The sequence below is a fragment of the Bombus vosnesenskii genome, unplaced genomic scaffold, assembly GCF_011952255.1.
Source record: "Bombus vosnesenskii isolate JDL3184/JDL3185 unplaced genomic scaffold, Bvos_JDL3184-5_v1.1 scf7180000013316, whole genome shotgun sequence".
NCBI classification, from domain to species: Eukaryota; Metazoa; Arthropoda; class Insecta; order Hymenoptera; family Apidae; genus Bombus; species Bombus vosnesenskii.
In genome coordinates this window covers 2,262,381-2,285,534 of record NW_022882962.1, presented here as the reverse complement: position 1 = coordinate 2,285,534, position 23,154 = coordinate 2,262,381, and the positions used below count along the sequence as shown (strand labels likewise).

The window sequence follows — 23,154 nt, the reverse complement described above, 5'->3', positions numbered from 1 at the left end:
TTATTATCTTTTAAATTAATGTTCATTCACAACAATTTCTGATACTAATACAGTGCTTTACGGCGCGTGAGTACTTTGGTTTGAAGTTAAAAATGGCGACGCATACTTGCCGTCCCATCATAGTTGGATGCGACTAAGCAGAGGTTTCATCAAAACATGAAGGAAATATTTATTATCAGGTGACAGCAACTGCGTGGCCAATTTTCAAAGGTGATATAAATAGATGTTTTTCTTTACAAAACAGCTTTTCAGTATTCTTTGAATTCAATTCGTAACACATATATATGGACAGCTTCGTTAAAACTGTGTCGTTATGTTACATGTTACAGTATTTTAACACTTGTTTCATAGAATCTCTTAGATAAAATCGTTACATTTGATTTAGAAAATTGATTTTTGTATTATCGATATTAATCAGTTTAGTCTTCACAGACTCCTTTTAGTACATACATGCATTAAAATGTTTATTATATGTTAGGAAATTATATTGAAAAAGAATTCACAAGAACAAAAATGGCGTAAGTATAGATTGATCTTCAAGCCATATAGTCGCCCTGTTATAATATTCAAGTAAACCTGTAGTGCGCCATCTATGTTACGTTTATTCAATTGACATTTTGTTCACAGATGATTGGCCGACGCTGTGCTCTCATCGCTTTGGGCGGTCTTTTGATTCTTGTCCTTAGCGTCAATGTATATTTTATTCGAATGATTGTAGAGAGCTCGTCGCACAAAACTTCTTCTAAAGGCATGCCTATTTCGCAATTAAAGCCGGAACAGGAACAGTTAATATCTCAAGCGGAACAAAATTTACAAGTTTCGCAAAAATCAGTTGCGAAAGATATGATAAAAAAGATTAAAGAGGAGATACAGTTATTACCGTCAAGATATTTTAAGCAAAATACTAGCTATGTAATAGTATTGGAAAGATTATTTACTGAATTAAGGATAATGCCTAATGCTGTTCAAAAAAATATATGGAGTATACCTAACAATAATGTTAGTATTGTATCGAGATGTGTCTAGAACGAATAATATAAAATATCTTTTTTATTGTAAATTATTTTTAATAATTGATATTTTTAGTGGCCTGATGCCCATCAGTTAATACCACCGGTTGCGCCTGAATTAGGAACAATTTTAGATATCTTGCGTAAATCAAAAGTGATGCGTGCAGATAACGCACCACTTGGTACACAATTGAAATTGATGCTAACTTTAGAACACGGAACGAAGGCGATGTTCAAGCCTCAATGGTATTCTAGGGACGCTATTATTCGAGGACCTGTTTATCATGGAAAAGATCGACACAATGCCGAAGTAGTAGCGTTCTATTTATCTTCCTTACTGGCCTTAAGAAGAGTGCCGCTTACTGTTATAAGAAAACGTATATTCCTATAGAAATTCTAGTAAAAATTTATATATATATAATTTTATATAGATTGCGTGCAAAAAATTTTAGTATTTTGTATTAAATCTTTTTAGTTGACTTAAGGAATGAAATTCGGCCTCGTGCAACGCCTGAACTTTATGCTACTATGTATCAAGATGGTAATGATACTTGTTTGTATGGTGTTTGTCATTATTGCTCTCCCGTGGATCCAGTGTGTGGAGTAGGAGATATTTTAGAAGGTGCTTTAATTTCTTGGTTACCACGATATCTAAGACTTGTAAAACATCGTCATCCATGGCAAAGGACATATAAAAAAAACAAGCTTGCAGCATGGGAAACAGATGATAACTATTGTGAAAAAGTAAGTCTATTAGATAAACGTATGCAACAAGTCTATTTTTCTCTTTCTTTTTTCTCGATAATAACATGGAAATATTCGATTTTTTAGGTGAAAGACACTAAAGCATATTCTCCGCAATCGTCGAGCAGGCTTTTAGATTTAGTAGATACTGCGATTTTTGACTTTTTGATGGATAATGGTGATCGCCATCATTACGAATTAGCACAGAATAATTTTCATAATCCAGCTGTGTTGTTAATTGATAATGGGAAAAGTCTTGGAAATCCTGATATAGATCATTTTGATATTTTAGCACCTTTGTATCAGTGTTGTATGTGCGTATTTATATATGTATTAATCTTGTTTATTTATAATAAAAAGTGCAATGTCTTCATTAAAGTTCTAAGTTTTTCAGAATTATTAACTCTACTTTCATTTTAGGATTCACAAAACTACATGGGATCGTTTGAAATTATTTAGTGGTGGTACATTAAGCATAGCTCTTGCAAGACTTGCTGCTCATGAATCCGTAATGGCTGGTGTTCAACCCCTTATTACAGAAGCTCATTTAAGTGCCATGGATAGAAGACTACTTACTATTTATGCAGTTGTAGAATATTGTTTGAAAAATAAGAAGTATGCTTCCAACGTTATTTTAGACCATCGGTAGCCTATATATATATATATATATGTATATATTTTATCCAATATTTAGTATGAACTTTAATGCTTAAGATGTTAGGAACACATTCATATTTTATAAATGATATAGGTGCAAACAATACTTTTTTAATGTCATTCCAGTAAAGTTCGTTGAAATTTAAGACTTAGTAAAATATTGCTGGATTATTTATATTTACTACTTAATACTCTTATTACTTCATATTTATGCACAAGTACAGTGTATGTATATCTTTGATCTAAATAAAACAGCTTTGCCTATGTAATTTCATTCAATTTATCATTAATACCTAGGTAAAGGATTGTACATACGATTACCGTACAATGTGGAAGATGAAGTTGGTTAAAAAGAACGGTCGAATTAATCCAACCATATGAAGTTTAGTGTGATTTATTTGATGACACAATAATTATCGTTATTTGGATAAAGGTCCAGTGCAGCGTCGTACAGCGTATAAATACGGTACAAACGTAAAAAACCTGTAAATGTGACTGTATAATTATTACATGCACATCGTATTCATGGACATTGTGATACTGATCGAAATCTGAAATCGACTTCAAGGTTTATCAAACATGTACACTATGTATATTCGGCGTAGCCTGTGCTATTTTCTGTTATTTTGGCTTCTGGCAGTTGGTACGTTGCAATCTGATAAATTGCACATAAAGCATTCAATTCCTTTGCTTTCCGTCTCTTTTTTCTTTTATACACTTTACACGCCATAACCAAAATTGATCTTGCAGGCTACTATGGGACTTCGAATCAAATTTGCATCTAGCGTCATCGTACATTCCATTCGTATTTTGTATTTACAATGTTACATGACCAGAATATTACTCACGTATCTTACTGGCTAATTATAAACTTTATTCGTAACATAAATTTAGCGCCATCATCGTTAGGTTGTGTGTGTATATATATAATATATTATATTAACATTTTTTAATTAAATAGAGATTTCGTAGCAAAGTATGTATAAATAGACTATTTTTGCACGCACACCCATCAGTACATACTCACTTCGAACTGCGCTGTATTTCTGAAGGCGAAACAATACTCTGTTGAGCGGTCCGTCCATGAGATCCGTATATCGAATACGATAAGCTATTACCTGAAAGTAGTGGACGTGAGGAATGGTGGTTCCTCGATCCTAAATCTTGGCTCAGTTCGAAGCCCTTTATTTTTACGCCCTATGATAATACTGTTGTATATTCCATCCAAATTTCTCGAGTAGATTCGCGTTAAGCTACACTTAATCGTATTTGATTTGATCATAGAAATGTATCTGTTTAAAATAGACTCGTACTTCCGTAACGGCAGCGTAGATTATTGCATCGCGTGACGACGTATGCGTTCATACGTCGGTATATTCAAAGAACATAGAAGTATCGCTTGCTTGTCTCTTACTTATTTAATTACATATCACACCGAAGTGCATGACGCACATAAAGATCTAGAATAAATATAGGCCAGCTGTAGGCATTGAAAAATTTTTCTCGACATTTTTAATTTCATTTGTAATGCACATTGTCGCCTCGTGTAAGAGCAAATGGAAGGACATGTTTTATAAAGAGTATCATATCACGCACTGCTGAAAATACCTTAGTCCTCGCTTATAGCTCGATCGTTTAACATTTGATATTTTTTTGTCGTAAAAAGTTAGAAAGAGAAGATTTATATCCTAAAGGTATTCAAAATTTATTTTTGATTCTTTTCCTTCTTTTTTTTCATTTCAAATTTTCGTATGCATTTATTCTCATACGGCCAAATAGGTATAAATTGTTATTCTTCAAACTGAATATTACAAACTGGCCTGATGCACGATTATATTCAGAAGTTGTGTTTCATTTTCATTAATGAGAGCAGAATTGAATTAAAGTGCTGATTCTACGCCTCTCGACGAAGATGTCGATGAACTTAAATCTTCGGACTGTCGAGTGTGCGACGAGTCAAGGGAGGTAACCGAGTCACTGTCGTTGCTATGAGGACTCGAATAATTGGCTGCTTCCTGTAACCTCATCAACATATTCAGCTGTAACAAAGAGAAATTTTAATTAATTATCATATCACGAGATTCAGGAAGCGCTAAACATAATATTCAATGAACTTAATAAATAAGTAGAACTTCTAATACTGATTTCCATGTTGTATCATTCAAGAGTTAAATTTATTAAAAGTGAAGATACTAACTAGTGGATCTCCTTCTGTATCGCTATGTGTGCTACCAAGGCTTTTCACACTAGATGCGCCGACTCCGGAAGTGTGTCCAGACGTAACAACATCGTAGCCAACGTCCTCAGGTCGTAAACGAAGAAGAGCATCGCTACCACCGTGTACCGCGTGCGTAGAAATCCAGGGATAACTCGATGTGATAAATTGAGCCGGGTCTTCCCAGGATGAATCTCCATTTCCATTTCCACTCACGCGTCTACCGTAAAGTGTTAAACCTTCTCTGACTGCTTCTACCAGATAAGGTACTACAGAGTAGTTCCATAAGTCCGTAAACCATACTTGAGAACCCGTTACTTCCATCGGACAGGACAGAAATAGTCGCGGTCCTAGAAGTTATACGTTTAATTTCATATGTCTATGATGAAGCCGATATTACTGAACTGAGTATAAATATTGTTAATGATCTTACCTATTGTCACATCGGAACTGCTATGGGTTTCTAGGAACTTGTTGAGATGTAGCCACACCCGGGGCAACCATTCGACAACTGCTGCCATTTCTGCGTTTCTAGTTCCGCCGCACTCACGCAACTCGTGTTCCAACAGCTTCCGCCTGAGATAACGTCCTAAGAATCCCTTAACTGGTTCCATGTGATTAGCGCAAAGCACCCACCTGAAAATAAGATATTCGTTGCAGAAAAAGAAGAAGCGCTAATAAAAATATACGACAAGTGGGCTGTCTCTCGTTAAAGGGTAAGTTAGATGATAAGATGTACCTAAAATTGTGATGTAACTGAAGATTCGTGGTACTACAAGTGGCCTGACTCATGGTGCCAATAATAGCTGGACAAGATGAATGTCTAGTACCAAGCAGGCCACTAAATAATTCTCCTAAAGATGCGGCGTGTTGCAAGTTCTCGAGGATGATTACCCTTGGTAGTTCGTCAGCTGCGTTTGAATCACATCTTTCGGCGATATGCGCGAGATATTGCCTGAGTTCTTTGCTGGACTTGTGGTCCACATTGAACGTGGCTACCGCCGTGGCATCCTTTGTATCGTTATCGGCATCGACCAACGCATGAGCTAATTTTCCAGCTAAATAACTCTTGCCGGTACCACTGGGTCCGCACAGAATGACTCTACGATGTTCAGTTAGCAGAGATATCAATCGCTGCACAATGGACCGTGGTATGAGAGTATCCACAGCCAGCCATGAGTAACCGGAAAGCACCAGATAAATGGTTTTCACGTGGCCGATCAAGTAACCGCAAGGAAGTAACTCTGGATGCTGGGAATCCGTGGTACACCTATATCAGAAGATATTACAAAAATATACGTGTAAGTGTTTCGGGGTATTTTTATAAAATAAAATATCAGTATACACATCGGTAAGAAAAAATAGTTATTATAATACACATACCTAGAAGCTTCTCCAAGGTGATAAGCAGCGACGCATTCGACTCCCAGACCCAAGTTTGTCACAGGATCGACTCTCGAAACGTACTCCTTGAAGCATCGCCTTACAGTAGAATCAAGGGAGTCCCATGTAGTTTTGTTGCTGATGCAAACGCTCGCGATAATACAATGAGGAGGTTCACCGATGCTGCCATCCGACGTGCTTCCAGTTACGAGATTATAGTTGAAATTTTTCTCGCTACCTAGATAAATGGCAACGTTAATCCTTTTCCCATCCGTATCTTGTTCCAAAGTTGGTTCTCCTGTAGTTGAGGTGGTTGATGGGACTACTGGGTGTTCCGGTACATTTAAATCTTCTAACTGGTCTGCCGTCGTACTGGTATCGCCATTCGAAAGCGCAGCAACAGTGGAAGCTACTTCTGTCATGCTGAAACGTCTGTCTGGATCGCTAGGCAGTGACGACTGGGAGGATGTTAAGGATTTTGACGTTACTAATCTCTGCAGACGCTCGTTGTTTTGCTTCAGATTAAGCATTTCGTTCTGTAAAGAAAATTTGATTCTTTCATGTCGTACAAGAAAGTTGAAAATCTAAGAATTTTTCCACAAGATTAAAAATATGTTTACCCTCATCTTGATAACAGTGTCTTTCAACGATTCCAGTTGATGCGCCGATGACAGAGCCTCGAGTCTAATATCTGTTAACACAAGATCCTTTTCCCTGAGTTGTTTCTTCAGTTCCACCACGTCTTCGTCCTCTTTTTTGTACAAGGCCGAACTGCTTTTGCTTCCGGTCAATGGATTCTCCACTTCGGGTGATTTCTGTCCGTTACTTCGAGTACCTTGAGCTCGGGAAGAGTCGTGTTTGGAGGCGCTCGGCAATCTAGGGCTGTTCGGTGCGCTCAGGTCTCCGCTAGCGCTCTCCTTGCAATCTTCGGCGTCGGAAACGGAGCCATGCCTGTTCTTCCGTGATCTCGAGAAAGCCTTTGAAAACGAGCTACGAAGCCAACCTTTCTTCTTGTGATGGCTGCTGGCCGAACAGGCGCTGCTCAACGAGTTCAACGAAGTGACACTATCCGCGGACAACTGTCTCGCCATCGAAGCACCCTGATGGTTGCTGTTACCAGTGCAGCCTGTCGTCCCAGAATCGGAATCGCCGAGGGTGTGACGGCGACCGTTGTTCGCGGGTGGTCCGTTGTTTAAACCAGCTTCCGCGCTTTGCTTGCGAAGCCTTTCGATAGTTTCTCTTAATTCTTGAAGTTCGGAATCCTGAAATTAACAAGTAAATTGTAGTAATATTGCTTTTTCTTTTCTCGACCGCAGATCACAGATTTTATCTGGTGATTTGCAAAGAATGCCGGTACGCTTGTACAAGTTAAGAAAGTTTCGAGTAAATACGCGCGTCACGAGTGACTGTGCGATTCGTGATATATTGTTGCACCGAAAGATTTATGAACACATAGAAACGATATTAGAGAAAGGAGCATAAAAAAAAGAAACTTTCCTTTTCTTCCATATAACTGTACGAAGCTGTGATAGTATTACGCATGCAGTTTGTCTTCATATTTTATTTCTATCTTTCAACAACACGAATGCAAGTTGTACTACGACGGTAGCTACGCGATTTAATGAATAATTGTATCGCTATCTGAAAAAAATATAAGAAATAATCCTTATACCGACGATCATACCAGCGTACTTTGTACAGTAAAATGCATCTTGCACTTGACAGCATAATTAGTCGAATAAAACATCTAAATTTGTATCTATTTCACAACTCGTTACTTAATTTCACTTCGGACTCTAACCTTTGGTTTACAGTAAATTACGAGATTTTCTTCAAACTTCATCGTATATCTCCTAGTAACTACATCGACTTATTTGCGCATTCGTTAGTAAAGCATGGAAATTTCTCAGATGATAGAACAAACAGAGTAGTTTTATTTTCCGTAGAAGTCGCTTCCGTGAAAGGGGCAAGGCTCTCGGCTGTGACAGCAGGCACAGTTATCCGAATGACTGACCACGGAGTCGCTGCTCCACGATTCAGCCATGCTGAACAATTGTTTTGTGGATTTTGAGCTCGATTCTTTCCTAAGTTTGTCTGGCTTGTTTCCCTGGGAGGTCGACGATTTTTTTCTCAGTTTACCGCCGATTGTCGATTTACGGCCGGATGTGCGTATCGTGGTCGGACTTGAATTCGCTGGGGTACCGGAGTCCTTTGGAGTATCCGGATGAAGTTTTGGTCGCGTTTTCGTCCTGTTCGAAATATTTTTCAGCCCTCGTTCCAATTTCGCGTGTAAAATACTCAGCGTTTCTAACGTAGCGGTTCGTTGAGCCTTTTGTTCTTGCTTTAAATCCGGTAGCTTCTTCGACGTTTTTACGTCCATATTTCGATGACGCTTAACGTCTTTCTTGAGTTTGCTATCGTCGTTCGATCTTTTTCTAGTGGACTTGGGGCTGGATAGGCGAGCGGGGCCTTTAAACGAGGTCGAATTTGATTTAAAGCTGTCGGAATCTGGAACTCGAAGACCGAGAGCCTTTGCGTCTTCTGCAGGGATGGGAATCATGGTGAGACCGTTTAATAGCTTAACCTTATTATCAGGGTAAGAGGATAATAATTGCATGATTTTCAAGTCACCTGGACGATTTAATCTTTGATTTGGAGGCGATTTTGGAAACAGCGAGCGATTAATCGTTTGGTCGAGGTTTCGATTTGCGTGCATCTTAACAATTTGAAATAAGATGCCAGGTTTTCGAGAAATCGTAACTACGAAGGTTAGCTTATAAATAGGGGAAAGGTATAGGGAGATGATCGTTCATTTCTGTCGTATGTGATTCATGGCATCTTTGTATATGGAAAATCAATGGTTCAAGGTGGAAATGTTCATCCCTTTAAATTTCGTGCTATCGTTGCACCGTTAGAGACTTCATATTTGAATAGCGATCCTTTACGATGAAACTTCTATTTGAAGTACAAATTTAGTCGATAGAATTCGATGTGACATTGTTTTTATATCGGTGATTTTATATGCTCGTTTAGAAAGTGTTGAAAACTATTAGGTCGGTAATAGAGCGCTTACTTTCTTTTCCGCCGTTGCAGTAAGTTGTTGTAAACGTTGTGTCATGTTGGACAAAGATTGCTCGAACGCGGACACTACATGAGCCTGTAACAGAAAAATTCACAGGGTAATGAGAAACAGCGAACGTTACTCGTAAAAATGATTATAAAGCGTATCGAATAAAATTGAGCGTGCTTAAAAAATAACGATGACAGATAAAATAATATTCATCTCGTTTATCTTCTATCCTAAAACGTTTGAAGAGATCAGCGAAATAATCAGACAAGAGCATCCTATGAATCTTCTACGTCCTAATAATTTTATCAGGAAGCTTTTGAAACAGAACATGGGACTCGGATAACGAGTCGAGTGTTACAGCCGGGCAGCTATTTCCCACCTATCGATCTCGGTCATCTAATTTTCCTTCCTGTGCTCAATAGCGAGACGATAATTCATATTTTTTTTTACTTCCGTCGAGTGGCCATGCGTAGCAAGTAGCCACAATAAAAACTGATTTTCATAAAGATAGAAAGCGACGAAAATTCTACGCTTGCGGTAAAATGATCCTCTCGGCTGTAAATATGTCTGGATACGAAGAAGGTTTCTGATTTCTTTAGCTCTCGTGTATCGATAGTGTTCGTAGTTTCGAAAGAATGGCTTGGACATAATTTAACCTTTTTCATTTGCTTCGACATAATTATTTGACTCGTGCAATTTTTTTATCAACAGGGTATATACCAAACGTAATTAAGATTACGCTATCGCTTGGAAAGCAATTAGATTTCTTTTTATCTATGACACAGAGAAACGTCATATCCTATCACGATTTCCTTCCCGCAGTTATTTATTCCAGTCTATCAAGTACCCTTGGTAAAGTAACATGGTCGGATGAGCGTCCAACCACGTATCCAAGACGTAGGCGAGCTGACCCACAATGCGACCTACACGTTGCTCTTTCAATTTTTCTGGACGCTTTTCGTAAGAAGAATGGGAATAATAATGAAGGAAAGAGAATACACGGGGAAGGAGAAAATTCCATGTATCCGGTGTCTGGATAAACAAACATCAGAACGTATACATCACACGGTCATCTTCTACTCCACGGGGTGCTCTTATTGTGGTCACCAACTGTTTCATACTCACTTATTTCAAAGGATAAATAATCGGTTGAAAGATCTCACGTGTCTATAGAAATACAGATACAACTATAAAATGTGAATTTGTTATTTTACAAACTCATTTTCAAACCTAAATGACTTTGATATTTTCATAAGTATCTTTCTTCCAAGCATTACGAGTATTACAAATAATAAGCGTTAGAAATATTACGAGTTAATTCATTGTAGGACGACATAAGATAAAACGTGAAATTCGAAATATTGTAAACGTGATTCTCACGATGTAACCGAGAAATTTCGACGAGAAACTACGAAGAGGAAACGAGAAGAAAGAAGGGTAAAGGACGCGTGGATGAGCAACATTTCTACGCGTAATACCAGAGAAATTATTCCGCCTGTAAAGCGGCAACACGGTAATTTTCTCGGACCTATCTCAGGACTCCTTCATTGTCGTAGCTTTTCGCTTCATAACGTAGGATACGGAACGAGCTTTCGCGCTTGCAACGATGATTGCAGGTTGTCAGACACGCGATGTTCCCTCTTTTGTCGGAATGTCAACCTCCACTCGTATTGTTAATATTGTTCGAGTCAATGTCCAAGGTTCAGTGATTTTAAACAGTGATATCATACCTCAATTATTTATTTCTACGAACAAACATTTCTTTATCCGATGGTCTGTGATTTATCAAAGACTTTAACTTGAAAATTTCGAATTCAAGATCTTCCACAGTATGTATATATAGCTCAGAATAAGTATAGTTGTTCGGATCAGAACTGCTTCCAGTGCCGTCAGTAAAGTAAGCGTTTGCTACACAAGAACGGAAATCTCGAACGAGTTGAAGCTACTAAGAAGACCAGTAAATCCCTCGAAAGATCTTGGACGAGCATAAGTATGCGATGCGCTCCCACGCGTGACTCTAACGCGATCGCTATACTGCTTCACCTACCGCCGAATGTGTCAACCGTATCCGTAGAAATATATTTCTTTATCGTATCAGACGTATACGATATGCACGTAAGTGCAGTCCACCTACATGTCGGCTTTGCACCTTCCTCGAACATTCTGTCGAAGCGCACCTCGAACGGTTTCTTTGGGCTTCGTCGCTAAATAAATAAACGATCTTATATTGCTCGCGTCGCGTCCTGTAATACACGTTGAACACAATCGTAAATAACGTTATTATCTGTATTTTATTAATTCCCCTTAGCGTTCTATAGTTTATACAGGAAGATGCTTAACAATTTAAAAGAATTGAAACATATTAAATCGAAGACGTTAATTAAGCTTCTATACGAGTTCGTTTCAAAGTGAGTTCGAAATTCTGACCATAAATCTTCACATAAGATAGGGAAAAACTTTTATTTTTCTATCATGATATACCACATAATAATGCACCAATTAAGACGTAAATCTCAATTAACGGAGATGGTAAATATAAGAATGAAGCTAGTAATTAATCCTCGAGGAAGAAGATAATTTATAACCTTCGTGCGAATTTAATTCATAAATATTCACGCGTTGAGGTAGACATTCTACATTTAAATATTGGTCGGATTGAACGCGATACGGCTACTCTGTTTGTCATAGGTGTGTCAAACTTGAGTTTTAAATCTCGTATCTAGAAACGCAGAACAGGGACGTTGGATTAGCAGCTAGCATCTATATTAGCATGGCGTGTCAACCTCGTCGAAGATTAGTTCGTTTTGATTTCCAGGCTTAATGATCAGAGTAAAGTAACAAGTGTACCCAGTGATAACATCGTTCTTTAATTTCCTTTTCTCGCGATCGTTCAAACTCCTACGTTTAATAAACGACCCACGGACGATCGTCGATTCTGATGCATGCGACGCCTACACGTTTCAACTTATCTGCCACAGATAACTGCCATGGTCGGGCTCGCTCTCGATCGATTTGGAAAGTGTCACGTTGTTGTTGTTGTCGTTCTTCTTCTTCTTCTTCTTTCACCGAGCTGATCTTACAAATGCATACGAAAATCTCTGTATGTTATTTAATTCGTTATTAACATATCGACTATCACACAAATTCTGTATATTTTTCCTTGGGAGCAACAGATATACTACGCTGTGATATCAAACTTTTGCAAAATATTATATTGTATTTGCGTACTTCTTCCGACAAATTTTGTTGAAACTTATTTTATCCTAAGGACCAAAGTTAACGCGAAACATTTTATATTCGTAATCTCTCTTTAGTCAATTTGTATCATTGAATTTTACTCGATTCAAATCGCAATTGCGGAAGGGAATTTCAGGAATTTGCACGATGTTTTGTTCGTCTGTGAAGATACTGCTGTTTTATGAAATTTGAAGGAATTGAGATACATATTTCATAACGTCACGATGAATTTTCTCCAATTATAGACATTCGTTTTGTATCTCCGATTCGCGTAGTTGGACCTTTGTAACGCATCTGCTATTGCTATATACTTATGGGGCATTTGTAGGAAAGCTTTTACGCATTATTATTGCTCGGTCCTTAATTTAAAGAGATATATAACTACAGATTGCACGCTTTGAAGTACTTTTTGTAAGCGGCAGTAGAAATGGGTAAAAACTCTCGAGCAAATGGATACTCAGACAAGAGATGTGTGCTTCGTATAATAAAATTCACTTTGCTCGCGTCTCAGGAAGAAAAAAATAAGTACACGTTTTCTAACATCTGTAGAACGTAGCGTCTGTAAAGTGCCTAAAAAAATAGTAATTTATCGGCCTCGAAATGCTGATCGCACTTGCCTTAGTTTCCCACTGTCTCGTCTTCCTTGATATAATACACCCTGCGAAAGATCTAGTCGTAGATCATCTTTCACCGTTCTCTTTTGCGGTTTCATTTCGACTCGCTTCTACCCACGACGAATACGCCGCTCTTAATTGTACCAAATCTGCGTCCAATACTAATCTGCATCTATCGTGTAGGATTCTTCGATAAGCTCGTACGATTTCCTCATAAGAGATGCTCCGTAATGGGGAAAAAAGTCAAAGTTGTGTCGAGAAACCAGTCGTGATACCGCTATCGACCACGCTTTCGAAACGAAAATTCTCTAGTGGATGATACCGTTCTATCTTTATCTCTGCTTCAGGGATGATATCTTGAAGATATCAAATACTATGTACATTAAACGCGTGGCTTGAAAATATAGACATTAAAATATGCGTTTAATTGGAACAGATTATTTCTTGCTGCGATCTATGCATCTACTTCAATTGTGAGATTTCTTTTTCATTTGCCGAGTCTAATAATGCAGTCTTTTTAAGGTGTGGGTTCACGCATATGATTCTCCATGGTATTTCATATAAGACGATTCGCATAAATCATCGTAGAGGAACAGGTTACTCTTCGCCTCGATTCGCGAATCTATTTTGATCGAAAGATAAAATTAGAAGTTTTACTTCAGTCGCGAGATCTCTTTTTCATTTGTTGAGTGTAGCGATATACATTTTTTGAATATGAATTTCTTATAATTTTCCATAAAGTATTTCGCATAAAACGATTTGCGAGAATCATCGTAGAGAAGGATTTTCGTTTCTAATAATAGCTTGGTAGGTGGCATCGAGGAAATTCTAATACGGCGAAAAGCAACGATTAAGCTGCTTTCATCCTTCCGTCGTTTTAGCTTTACCATGAATTAAACGTTGTTCTCTACAAACGCAACACAACGGAGCCGCGTGCAGAGGGTGCAGCGATGTTTCGCGCAATTCTCCGCTAATTGCACGCAAATACATGACTCACATGGAAGCGCGTTGTACGTAATTCGTAACTAGACGCGAATCATTGATATTCGAGACACGTACCCTCTACGATGCAGCATCGTTATTAACCGTGACGATACTCGACCAACGATTTCCATTGAAAACGAAAGCTATAAATACGCTTGAAATCAGCAGAATTTCCCTTTCGATCTATCTCTATTTGTGATCCATAAAACACTCGCTAAATATCTGTGCTTTTCGTTGAAAATTATATTCCAAGGACACATTTATGTGAAAACACAGCCCATCATAGATTTAATTATAGTATTGATAAGATTATGCTCGTAAAACTAATTATACGGTTGCCACATACAGGATGTTTGTAAGATCCAGTTGTACGTTTTGCAAGAGATAAAAGAGATAGAAAATTAATATGATACTATTGCGATAAGACCGATATTAATGGATAAATGTTCTTCTTGCGGCAAATGATAGTAGGAAATGACTTAATTGTTGATCATGAAACTCGTAACTTTTCCTCGTGTTTCTGTACTTTCTAATTTTGTGAAATTCTAGATACTTTGATGTTTCAACTTAATGTTTCATAAACCTGATTCTAGTTCAGTAGTTTATCCCGAACGAATACATTGAAACTAACGAAGAAATTTCAGATAAATGTGTGAATAAACTCCTTGATATATGTTTCTCTACTCGTTATTTATCGATATTATAAAAGACTCCAGTTGTATAATTTTAATTTGTCGAAGAGTCGAAAATATACCACTACACCATCCCTCTCTGTCTCGATAAAATCAAAATGTGTATAAACGATTCTGTAAATTTCAAGTTTCTTTTCAATTAATCATAAACTATGAAAGTAAAACCGGCACTTACGCATATATTACAAGGAGAACGTAATTCAGAATCCTCGCGTCATACGCAAGCGTGTACGCACTTAGGTATTCGAAAATTCTTGAATAGTTTAAACTTGACATTTGGTAATTTAAACTTTCTTCGTTCGATAAGATCGAAAGAAGAAAAGTTTCAGTTTACCTCGTGTATCGAGTTTGACGAGGGATCGAGCGAGTTGAAACGAAGCTAGTGACTAAAAACTGGACCGGAAGCTGCTGTGGCAAAAACGTACGTGCCGACGATGCGCGTAAAATGCATCGTTCTGCACAGTGACGTGCCTTGTTTCCCTTAAAAGAATCGCGTTGATGTTGTACCCCAGAGTTTCTGTATTTCTGAAGAGGAATTTACAGGCATGAATATTAAAATCTACCTTTTAATCCATCTTGCCTGCGAGAAAAACATTGGACTGGAATATAAATACCCTTTTCACTATGCACGCACGTAGAACATAGAATCGTTAAGTATTTTTTAATAAAACGAAGTATTTACATTTTCACGCGATGTCTATGCGTATAGTATACCATAACTCTTTGCATTGTTAACGTTATTTTAAATTTACTGTCCACGTTTATACACTGCCGATCATAGGAATTACAGCACTTGATGATATTTAGAAAGACGAGATTTAGAAATCTACTTATTTTCTGATAAATCTGTAATTTTATTCACGTTATACACGTCTTATAATGCAAAATACTAAACGAAGTAAAATTGATTAAATTTGTTCATTAAATGTAGGTGGCACTTATGATCAGCGTATACAATCGTTTTATGTTTGCGAATTTTATTTATTATCATTTCGAAATGATGATAAATCCATTAAAAAATATTTATCCAGTAAGACTAGACGATATAGATGGTGTAAATATCGTGAATGTCGAAAATATCGTAGACAGCGAAATTGAAATCCGAGCAGCACCTACTCGATACAATGGTTCTCGTGGTTAATATAGTTTTTGGGTCGCGAAATGTGGTTTCTATTGATGTAGGAAATATCGAAGGATGCAGGTAACGAAGTGTCACGTATGAACACGCGCGGAGTTTCACGTGTCATAAATCTGTGTCGTGATTATCCGCGCGAGTTCACTTTTAGCGAACACAGTGAATTCGTTATTTCCATAAGGAATATATCTAGTCGATTATTAGATAACGAACCGAAGAGAAAATCTATGCAGGAAAAATGGAAATATCTTCGATTCGAGACAGGAACTGGGAGAAGGTACAGAAAAAAAGCTAAAGTGGTAAAAGGAATTCTCTACAATTTTATAGATCGTCGAAGATAATTTCCATTGGTTAATCCAATATAAATTACACAGAGTTACAAAAAACGTAGAAAGTACGGTTACGTCTTTTTTTTCATGCCAATCTACTTTCTTAACTTTTCTTATTATGTTTCTTATTCTTCGTATTTTCCTTCCACACTCTTATTCCTAGTCGAGCTCTTAACTGGTCTTAATTTTCCTTCCTCGTTTTAAGTCAGTTGGTTAGAGATTGACAGTTCTATTTGTGATTTTCAGTGAAAAATCTTCGAATTTCTAGTACAAGCTCCCGTGCAATATCGGTTGAAAAACGATGGCAGAGAAACATTGAACGGGTCGTAAGTTTGCTTTCCATACGAATGTCTCATGGGGCATACGAAACCAGATAGCACGAGATGTGAACATGGCATAATCTTCGAAGCGTTACGACCCAAGCTAACTGGGCTAACAGTTCCCAGGCTGCAGAAGAACGATTCTCCATCACGAAATAGTATACCCCAGTGCATGTAAGTGCACACAGCAATGAGTATTGGCACATGTGCAAGACCTAGCGCAAGATACGGTAACTTCTCCATTGGGTTCTTTACGCGAATCTTTGAACCATAACTACGTACGCTACCGCTGAAAGGAATGTCGATACTTGCTTCTTTTTGGCAGAATGCAATTTAGTTACAGGTTTCAGCTAGTTTAGTAACTTAATTGCATATTATTAAAAGAATGATATTTAGAAATGTCAAACATTATGGAATAATTTTTTTATTTGGAAACACTTCGTTATCGCCAGCTAATCTGATCGCCAAGCTATAAATAACACAGAGCAGATTCTTCAAAATTGATAGACAAACTATCATGATTAATTGTTCCAGTTAATACTTCGACGAGCCGTTTATTTTAATGTACCATTGAGAACGTTTCAACTAAATAATTTCAATTTCGTATGACGTCTGAATCTCTCGGTTTCGCGAGAAAATAGATCTTTTAAATAAATAAATAGACCTTCCGATAATTAATTTGTTACGAATTCATATATCTTACTAATACTTACGTCTTGTTAGTATACAAATCAGATCAAAATGTTTACATACTTACGAGCTATAATTGATGCAAACTAGACATTTCTTTTCTTTCTTCCATTTTACTACAACCTACTATTTTTAATTGATTTCGTTTGCAACAGGGCACATAAAGATTTTTCTTCTTGTATAAAAAGCTGTGCAAATTCCCGAACACTTCCAACTTCGGAAATAAGGTTTTCTCTTTCTCTCGCGATAAAAAAAAGAGTGGTAATTTTAGAATTTATCCAATAGAATGCATTAAGCGATCATTTCTACGTTCCATTAACCTGCAGGTATTATATCTAATCCTCTTACAAGCTTTTCGCGATTCTACCGCAACTTTCTCCGGGCGTGCTAACGCGCCACGTTGAACCTCTAATAGACTAATGCATCTGCGAGATTGCATCTCTGTAGGTCCAACGTGCAATTAAACGATAGATTCGATCAAGTTCTACCAGAAGTCTAACACGTAACACCGTTTTCGAAGATGTTTGCGTGAAAGCCGACCGGCACGGTACTCATCACTCGGTTAATTGAATTTCCATCTTAGTTAGGGTTTCGTACGATTTCACGGGACACCGACTTAATAAGATCAGGGCCGTTCGAGCTTCTCTATCCGATACATTCGACACAGTACGCCTCGTGAGTGAATCTTTAGCCTTTTATCTCTGAAAATGTTACAGTACAACACTATTTCAGTTTTGTAATTTTTCATCAAGTCAAAGTTGTTCAAATGTCCGAACGAGGATGTTTAAAATGTGCCAGACTTTTTAATTATGCATTTTAGAGTGATTTTTTGTTGTTTCCTTAGTCCAATCACAGTTAACTTAATAATATTAAGGATATGATGCAAATATGAATTATCTTCTCTTGTTGCAAACCTATTCGTCTGTACGTCAATCAGAAAGTAGGTAAAATGTGAAATGGACCTCGATAATCAGAGCTTCGATCATTATTCGCATGAATATGCGTACGTTTACGGATTGCGTAAAATTTTGGCACACATAAGACTAGCAATTAGTCGCAACCAGCTATGGTTAGTGCTTGTATACTTGTAAAAATATATTGGAAGCACTAAATCGTATAAAGTTTATAGTACTAGTATCGTATAAAGGAACCGACGTGGATATTTTAATAAGTAATATGTTCGAGTTTTATATGTATACGTGAGAAGCGTTTGGAACAGATATGAGAATACCCGATGGGTCAGATTATAAGAATATCCGAGTGCTTGAGATTGACTCGTGTACAAAGAATGTACGATAACACAAGGTTACAGGTGGACGTGACTGTGACATCTCAAAGAATGTCTCCGTATATCAAATTGAATTAATATATAGTAGATATACAGTGGCTACAGTAAATAATTGTACATCGTTATATCTATTATAACATTTACGTGCTAACTGTTAGGTCCAAGTATATTAAACTTCGCATCATTTAGTAGTACTTCCCTGTTTGCACCTATGGGATCCAACTATGGGGAACAGCGAGTAATTCCAACATAGAAATTCTTCAACGATTTCAATCAAAAACTCTAAGATCTTTAATAGATGCACCTTGGTATGTTACCAACGAAACGATACATTACGGCCTTAAGATACCTACAATAAAAGAAGAAATATTCAAATTCAGTAATAGATATAATATAATAATTAACAACTACCAGAACCCACTAGTTACTCAATTACTTGACGACGGATCAGATCCGCAGGCTAAAAAGACATTACCCTCTAGATTTAAACATTAGATTCAGGTAGAATCAAATATACGATAATCACTTATTATTCACGTTATAGTAACACGCTGGAATAATTTACTTATAATTCTCAATGAGAATTGATTGTAAACTACTTCCAAATAAAAAAAAATTTAGTAGTACTTTCATACGATTAAAACAAATTGATACTATGAAAATGAAATGTAAATTCTGATTAAAAATCTATTTGTAGCCACGTTATATAATATTAAGACTGGAACCTCACCCTGGAAAAAAAAGAAGTTTTCTGCGCCACTGAACATCACTTGCACACAATATCGGGCCAAAACGTTTAAGTGAACCATGAAACGATAAATCCTCGTCTTGCGGGGGAGTTGGGGACATTTACAACAGAGCACGGTATCCAACGTGTCCTAAACGAGTGAAGTGGCTTACCACAAATCCCAGCGACAGTTTTATATGTTTTCGACTTTCCCTGGCCCCACGTGCTGTTGAATATTTTGACCCGTGGGTCAGTGGGAAAACATAGGTTCGAGATCCTTAACGATAGACCTTCCTATACCTACATAATCATGACTTATTCACGAGCTACTTTTCCAATCTTTGAACGAAGAAAACTACCTAGGAAATCTATACAACAAATGATATCATAAATAGCATGGAACGTTTTCCTAGCTTCCCCTTTCGTAGTTCCTTAGGAGGGTTCGATATTTAGGACGAAAACTAGTCCAATTTTCTTAGTACAAATAAAAATACGGTCAGAAAGGATTCTATTTGGTTGAAACAAAATTGAATTGCATGATTCGAGCATAAATGTCAAGTCTCTAGTATTGATCATTGGAATGCCCAATTAATTAGTTGATATTGATTCTAACGTTGCACACACTTTTCATCGAGTCACTCGAAGTGATTAAAATAATTAGGAAGTTTCTAATTAAAAGATGAAATGCGAAAGAACGTATCTCGTCCGTATTTGTGGAAATAAGAAAAAAAGGAAGAAATAGTAGTAGTTGAAAAAATGGACGAAAGGTCGTTTCTCGGTGAAGCAGTTGAAGTAGTCAAGAGAATGCACTCTATGCCAGAGTTACAAGTGGAAGCAAAGAGGTTTCGAGTGTACGCGGGTAATTGAATAGGTTGTTTTAGCAAGAGTTCTTTACTGGAGCCCATTTTCGCTGTGCTGCTTCTACTAGAATATTTATTTACACCCTACTATACACTATAATTATTATGTACGTAACCGATAACATTTTATTCTACGTCTGCCGTAGTCAACTTTAATAAGATAAATTCCAAAAGAGCAATGTGCAAGGACCACGTGTTTCCTCCGTACAGCTGTTACACATTGGAATTACCATATATATGGTACGTTACAAAGTTATTTAATAACTTACTTTCCTCTCGTAGATTCCAAGTAATTTATGCTCGAACTGTAATACTTGTTCGTGTATCCACGCATGATTTAACGCTAAAGCTACCGAGCTAAATGGATTCTACATAATACACAGTACTTAAAGAAGCATAACGTCAACAATAATCAATGATGTAATAACGTTTCTATCTCAATATAGCTAAACATTAATATTACCAAAAGATACTTGTATATTAAAAGGAATTGTAACGATGAAAAGTCTGATTCCTGTCATTTTGACTGCTTCGGTGATTCTAGCGTTAAATGACAATGATTGCTGAGGAGTTAAATAACGTTATTACAAACTGTCCATAACGAATACACGTGTTATACGCGTCAGCTGTCGGTTTGTCCATTCGACAACTATAAATGGAAGAACAATGATGGAAAAGTTCCAAGAACAGAACATTTCACCGACGATTTGCTGTGAAAATCGTGTAAGTGTTATCGATTATGTCAACTAACGTCCCTAAGGATATTAATTATATCTGATGGTCGACGAAACGCTACACATAGTTGAATAAATACGTTCCAAACGATAAGCAGTATTTTAAACTTATCTTTAATAAGAAATCCAACCAATCGTAGCACTGAGAAACTAAAATATTTGACCGTGAGATAAAAATACTGAGAACATCTGCAAATGTACAGACGTATCATTGGTTGAAGATCGATAATCGGTAGATGCACTAGAACTAGGGAGTCGAATGTTTCTTTAGGACAACTACCTGCTGCAGATATATGGAATTTCTTTTCCAGGAAAAAATTCTAAAAGGGCCTGCTACCGGATAAAGCTAAGGTTCTGCGAGGCGTTGATTTACTGCCTCCATGTTGGTCAAGAGGTCCAAATAGTTTTGGGGACAAATAACAATCTCTCGAACATAGTTCTAGAAACGAAAGTCACGTTACAAAGGGAACAATCGTGACGTGAATTTCGACCGCTACATTTCTGTCGCAATCGTTAACAGATGTTTTATGAAAATCTTCTGTATTACCCTCAATATGTAACGTCCCCTTTCCTTTGGCATCTTTTCAAGCACGCGGTTTACCACTTCGCTATCTACTATTTTAGTACCTACGTTTAATATTTATCTGCAAGCTGATTAGTCGTTTTTAGAATAAAATTAATATCGCGTCCATTTCGTTTTCTTTATGATAGTTTTAATATCGAGACGAGATTGGTACTCGAAGAAATGCAATTTTATGTAACTAATCGTTCGTGCACCAAAAAAAAAAAAAAACTTTATCAGAAACTACCAGAGTACTTCGAGATTTTTTTACCCTAGAAAGATAAGAGAACATTCAGGTTGTCGTCCGTAATAAATGTGTCCCAGAATTATTTTATATTTTCGAATACGTCTAGAACGGTAAAGAAACGAAGCTTGAATGCGAACGATTCAATTTTCCTGCAGAGTGTGAAAAAATATGTTTGTCTAACGAAGAGTTAATAATCGTAATGACAAAAGCAAACGACGTCGATTTTGGATAACGGTGTGCACGATCTTTTTTCGAGGACAAAGAGTAGGAAATTGAGTTTCACAGAAATGTTATATTAATGCGACTCACGAGAGGAGCGTGATCCGAAACAGGATCGAGTTTAAAGAGGATACAGAAGAGGCTCGGGATACGAGCATATAATTATTCAATCGGGACCACGAGTGGCATTGTCAACCTACGCTTTGTTACACATCGTCTTTCTAATGGTTCAATGGTATGCGCTCGGTTTAATTTCGTTTGACGGCTCCACCCGTGACGTCTTATTATCGAATTTATTATTCGAGTACCTCCACCTACCCGCAGCAGTTTAAGCAGTGACATAAGGCGAAATAAATCACGTAGATCGCCTTGACGACCGAGAGTACCCGCGTTCGAATTTATTCATTTCCTTTTCCTTCGAAACACCAGCGACTTAAACGTGTTTCTTTTACCGTGAAAAATTTGCCAGCTACGATCGTGCGAGTCTGCTAATCGCAGGTAAATAATTGAAATATACAGATTCACGTTCTCTTAAGACGAAGCGATTAAATTATTTATTATTATATCGATGCATATGAAACGTCGTCTCTCCGATATTTGAATTTGATGAGCTAATAATAAAATTTAGACGTATCATCGAAAACAAAAGATTTACTTTATTACGAAGCGAATTAAGTTAATTAAAATATCAATTTTTATTTCGTGTTATGCGTTAAATCATATTTAATTGGCCTTTAGTACAAGCTACGATCTTTAAAATAAACGAAGACTGACGATACCTTAACCACGAATTAATTTTATCTTTCTTTTTTAATCGCAAGTGATTTCGAAGTTTGGCATGATTTACTCGTTATATCTAATAAATATATAATACGAATTATTGTATTGTAAACCCGTTTTAATTACAACCAGATTGAAGTCGCAATTAAAATAATTTGCAACTATCGTACACTTTTCTATTCGCAGTGCCATTAATGATGACTTAAGAGGACACAATAGCGTTAGTCCTTAAGAATCGAATTGATATGTGTGATTTATCAAGAGCCATCTTATAATTAGCAACGCTGAAGGTCTATTCTGACGCGTGAAAGGCGCTAAGACCAATGAACCCGATCGAATAGACATTAAGTGGTAGCGTGAGTCGAATGATTGCGATAGACCACCCCATACTATGCATCAATGAAAAAAATATAAAAAAACTTCTTGTAATGTGTCTTCCTCAATTCGATGTTAACACCTTTTTTTAAAACATAAAAGATCTTGCGACTAATCCTTTCTAAGATTTTAAATCGACATTGGCTTATACCAATACCGATGACCATAATTACTCGTATTAGAGCACCTATTCGTCGCATTTATTGCAAGACTCTAATAAATTTTACTTCGTAAGACGCATATAATTTAATAAATAAAAGCAATACAATCTCAACTAACATT

General features: G+C 37.0%; 3 protein-coding genes across 8 annotated transcripts in view; 1 reads left to right on the top strand and 2 right to left on the bottom strand.

The window, feature by feature from the left end:
• The first annotated feature begins 34 nt into the window (after positions 1-34).
• Positions 35-2,685, top strand: LOC117235349 (glycosaminoglycan xylosylkinase). Of its 2 annotated transcripts, XM_033497281.1 has the most exons (7): positions 35-210; positions 479-518; positions 628-999; positions 1,087-1,387; positions 1,486-1,754; positions 1,842-2,068; positions 2,175-2,685. In XM_033497281.1, exons 3-7 carry the CDS (start codon positions 628-630, stop codon positions 2,401-2,403), a joined length of 1,398 nt encoding a protein of 465 aa, XP_033353172.1. In that variant the 5' UTR covers positions 35-210; positions 479-518; the 3' UTR covers positions 2,404-2,685. The 2 variants fall into 2 exon arrangements, with proteins under 2 accessions (XP_033353172.1, XP_033353171.1); XM_033497280.1 differs by lacking the exon at positions 479-518 and having other exon boundaries at positions 37-210.
• Positions 2,686-2,789: 104 nt separating this feature from the next.
• The window catches only part of LOC117235345 (protein sickie), a 147,783-nt gene continuing 127,418 nt past the window's right edge, over positions 2,790-23,154 (bottom strand). For all 5 annotated transcript variants that reach the window (XM_033497256.1, XM_033497255.1, XM_033497259.1 and 2 more), the window contains 7 exons: positions 9,083-9,166; positions 6,630-7,271; positions 6,010-6,545; positions 5,366-5,896; positions 5,060-5,262; positions 4,609-4,976; positions 2,790-4,450 (listed from right to left, as the gene is read on the bottom strand). In XM_033497256.1, coding sequence (XP_033353147.1) covers positions 4,292-4,450; positions 4,609-4,976; positions 5,060-5,262; positions 5,366-5,896; positions 6,010-6,545; positions 6,630-7,271; positions 9,083-9,166 — 2,523 coding nt within the window. In that variant the 3' untranslated portion in view covers positions 2,790-4,291. The remainder of the gene's footprint in view (positions 4,451-4,608; positions 4,977-5,059; positions 5,263-5,365; positions 5,897-6,009; positions 6,546-6,629; positions 7,272-9,082; positions 9,167-23,154) is intronic.
• LOC117235354 lies at positions 7,281-9,076 on the bottom strand. Its single transcript, XM_033497293.1, has 2 exons — positions 8,641-9,076; positions 7,281-8,550 (listed from the first exon to the last, which is right to left on the bottom strand). The coding sequence occupies exons 1-2, from the start codon at positions 8,723-8,725 to the stop codon at positions 7,943-7,945; spliced, it is 693 nt and encodes a 230-aa protein (XP_033353184.1). The 5' UTR covers positions 8,726-9,076; the 3' UTR covers positions 7,281-7,942.

What these genes read in the sequence shown, in the direction of transcription:
- LOC117235349 (XM_033497281.1), top strand. Translation starts at nt 628, where the DNA reads ATGATTGGCCGACGCTGTGCTCTCATCGCTTTGGGCGGTCTTTTGATT. An exon ending in GGAGTATACCTAACAATAAT is followed by an intron (nt 1,000 to 1,086) that starts GTTAGTATTGTA and finishes TGATATTTTTAG; the next exon opens with TGGCCTGATGCCCATCAGTT. An exon ending in CCTTTGTATCAGTGTTGTAT is followed by an intron (nt 2,069 to 2,174) that starts GTGCGTATTTAT and finishes CTTTCATTTTAG; the next exon opens with GATTCACAAAACTACATGGG.
- LOC117235354 (XM_033497293.1), bottom strand. Translation starts at nt 8,725, where the DNA reads ATGCACGCAAATCGAAACCTCGACCAAACGATTAATCGCTCGCTGTTT. An exon ending in TCAAAGATTAAATCGTCCAG is followed by an intron (nt 8,551 to 8,640) that starts GTGACTTGAAAA and finishes CCATCCCTGCAG; the next exon opens with AAGACGCAAAGGCTCTCGGT.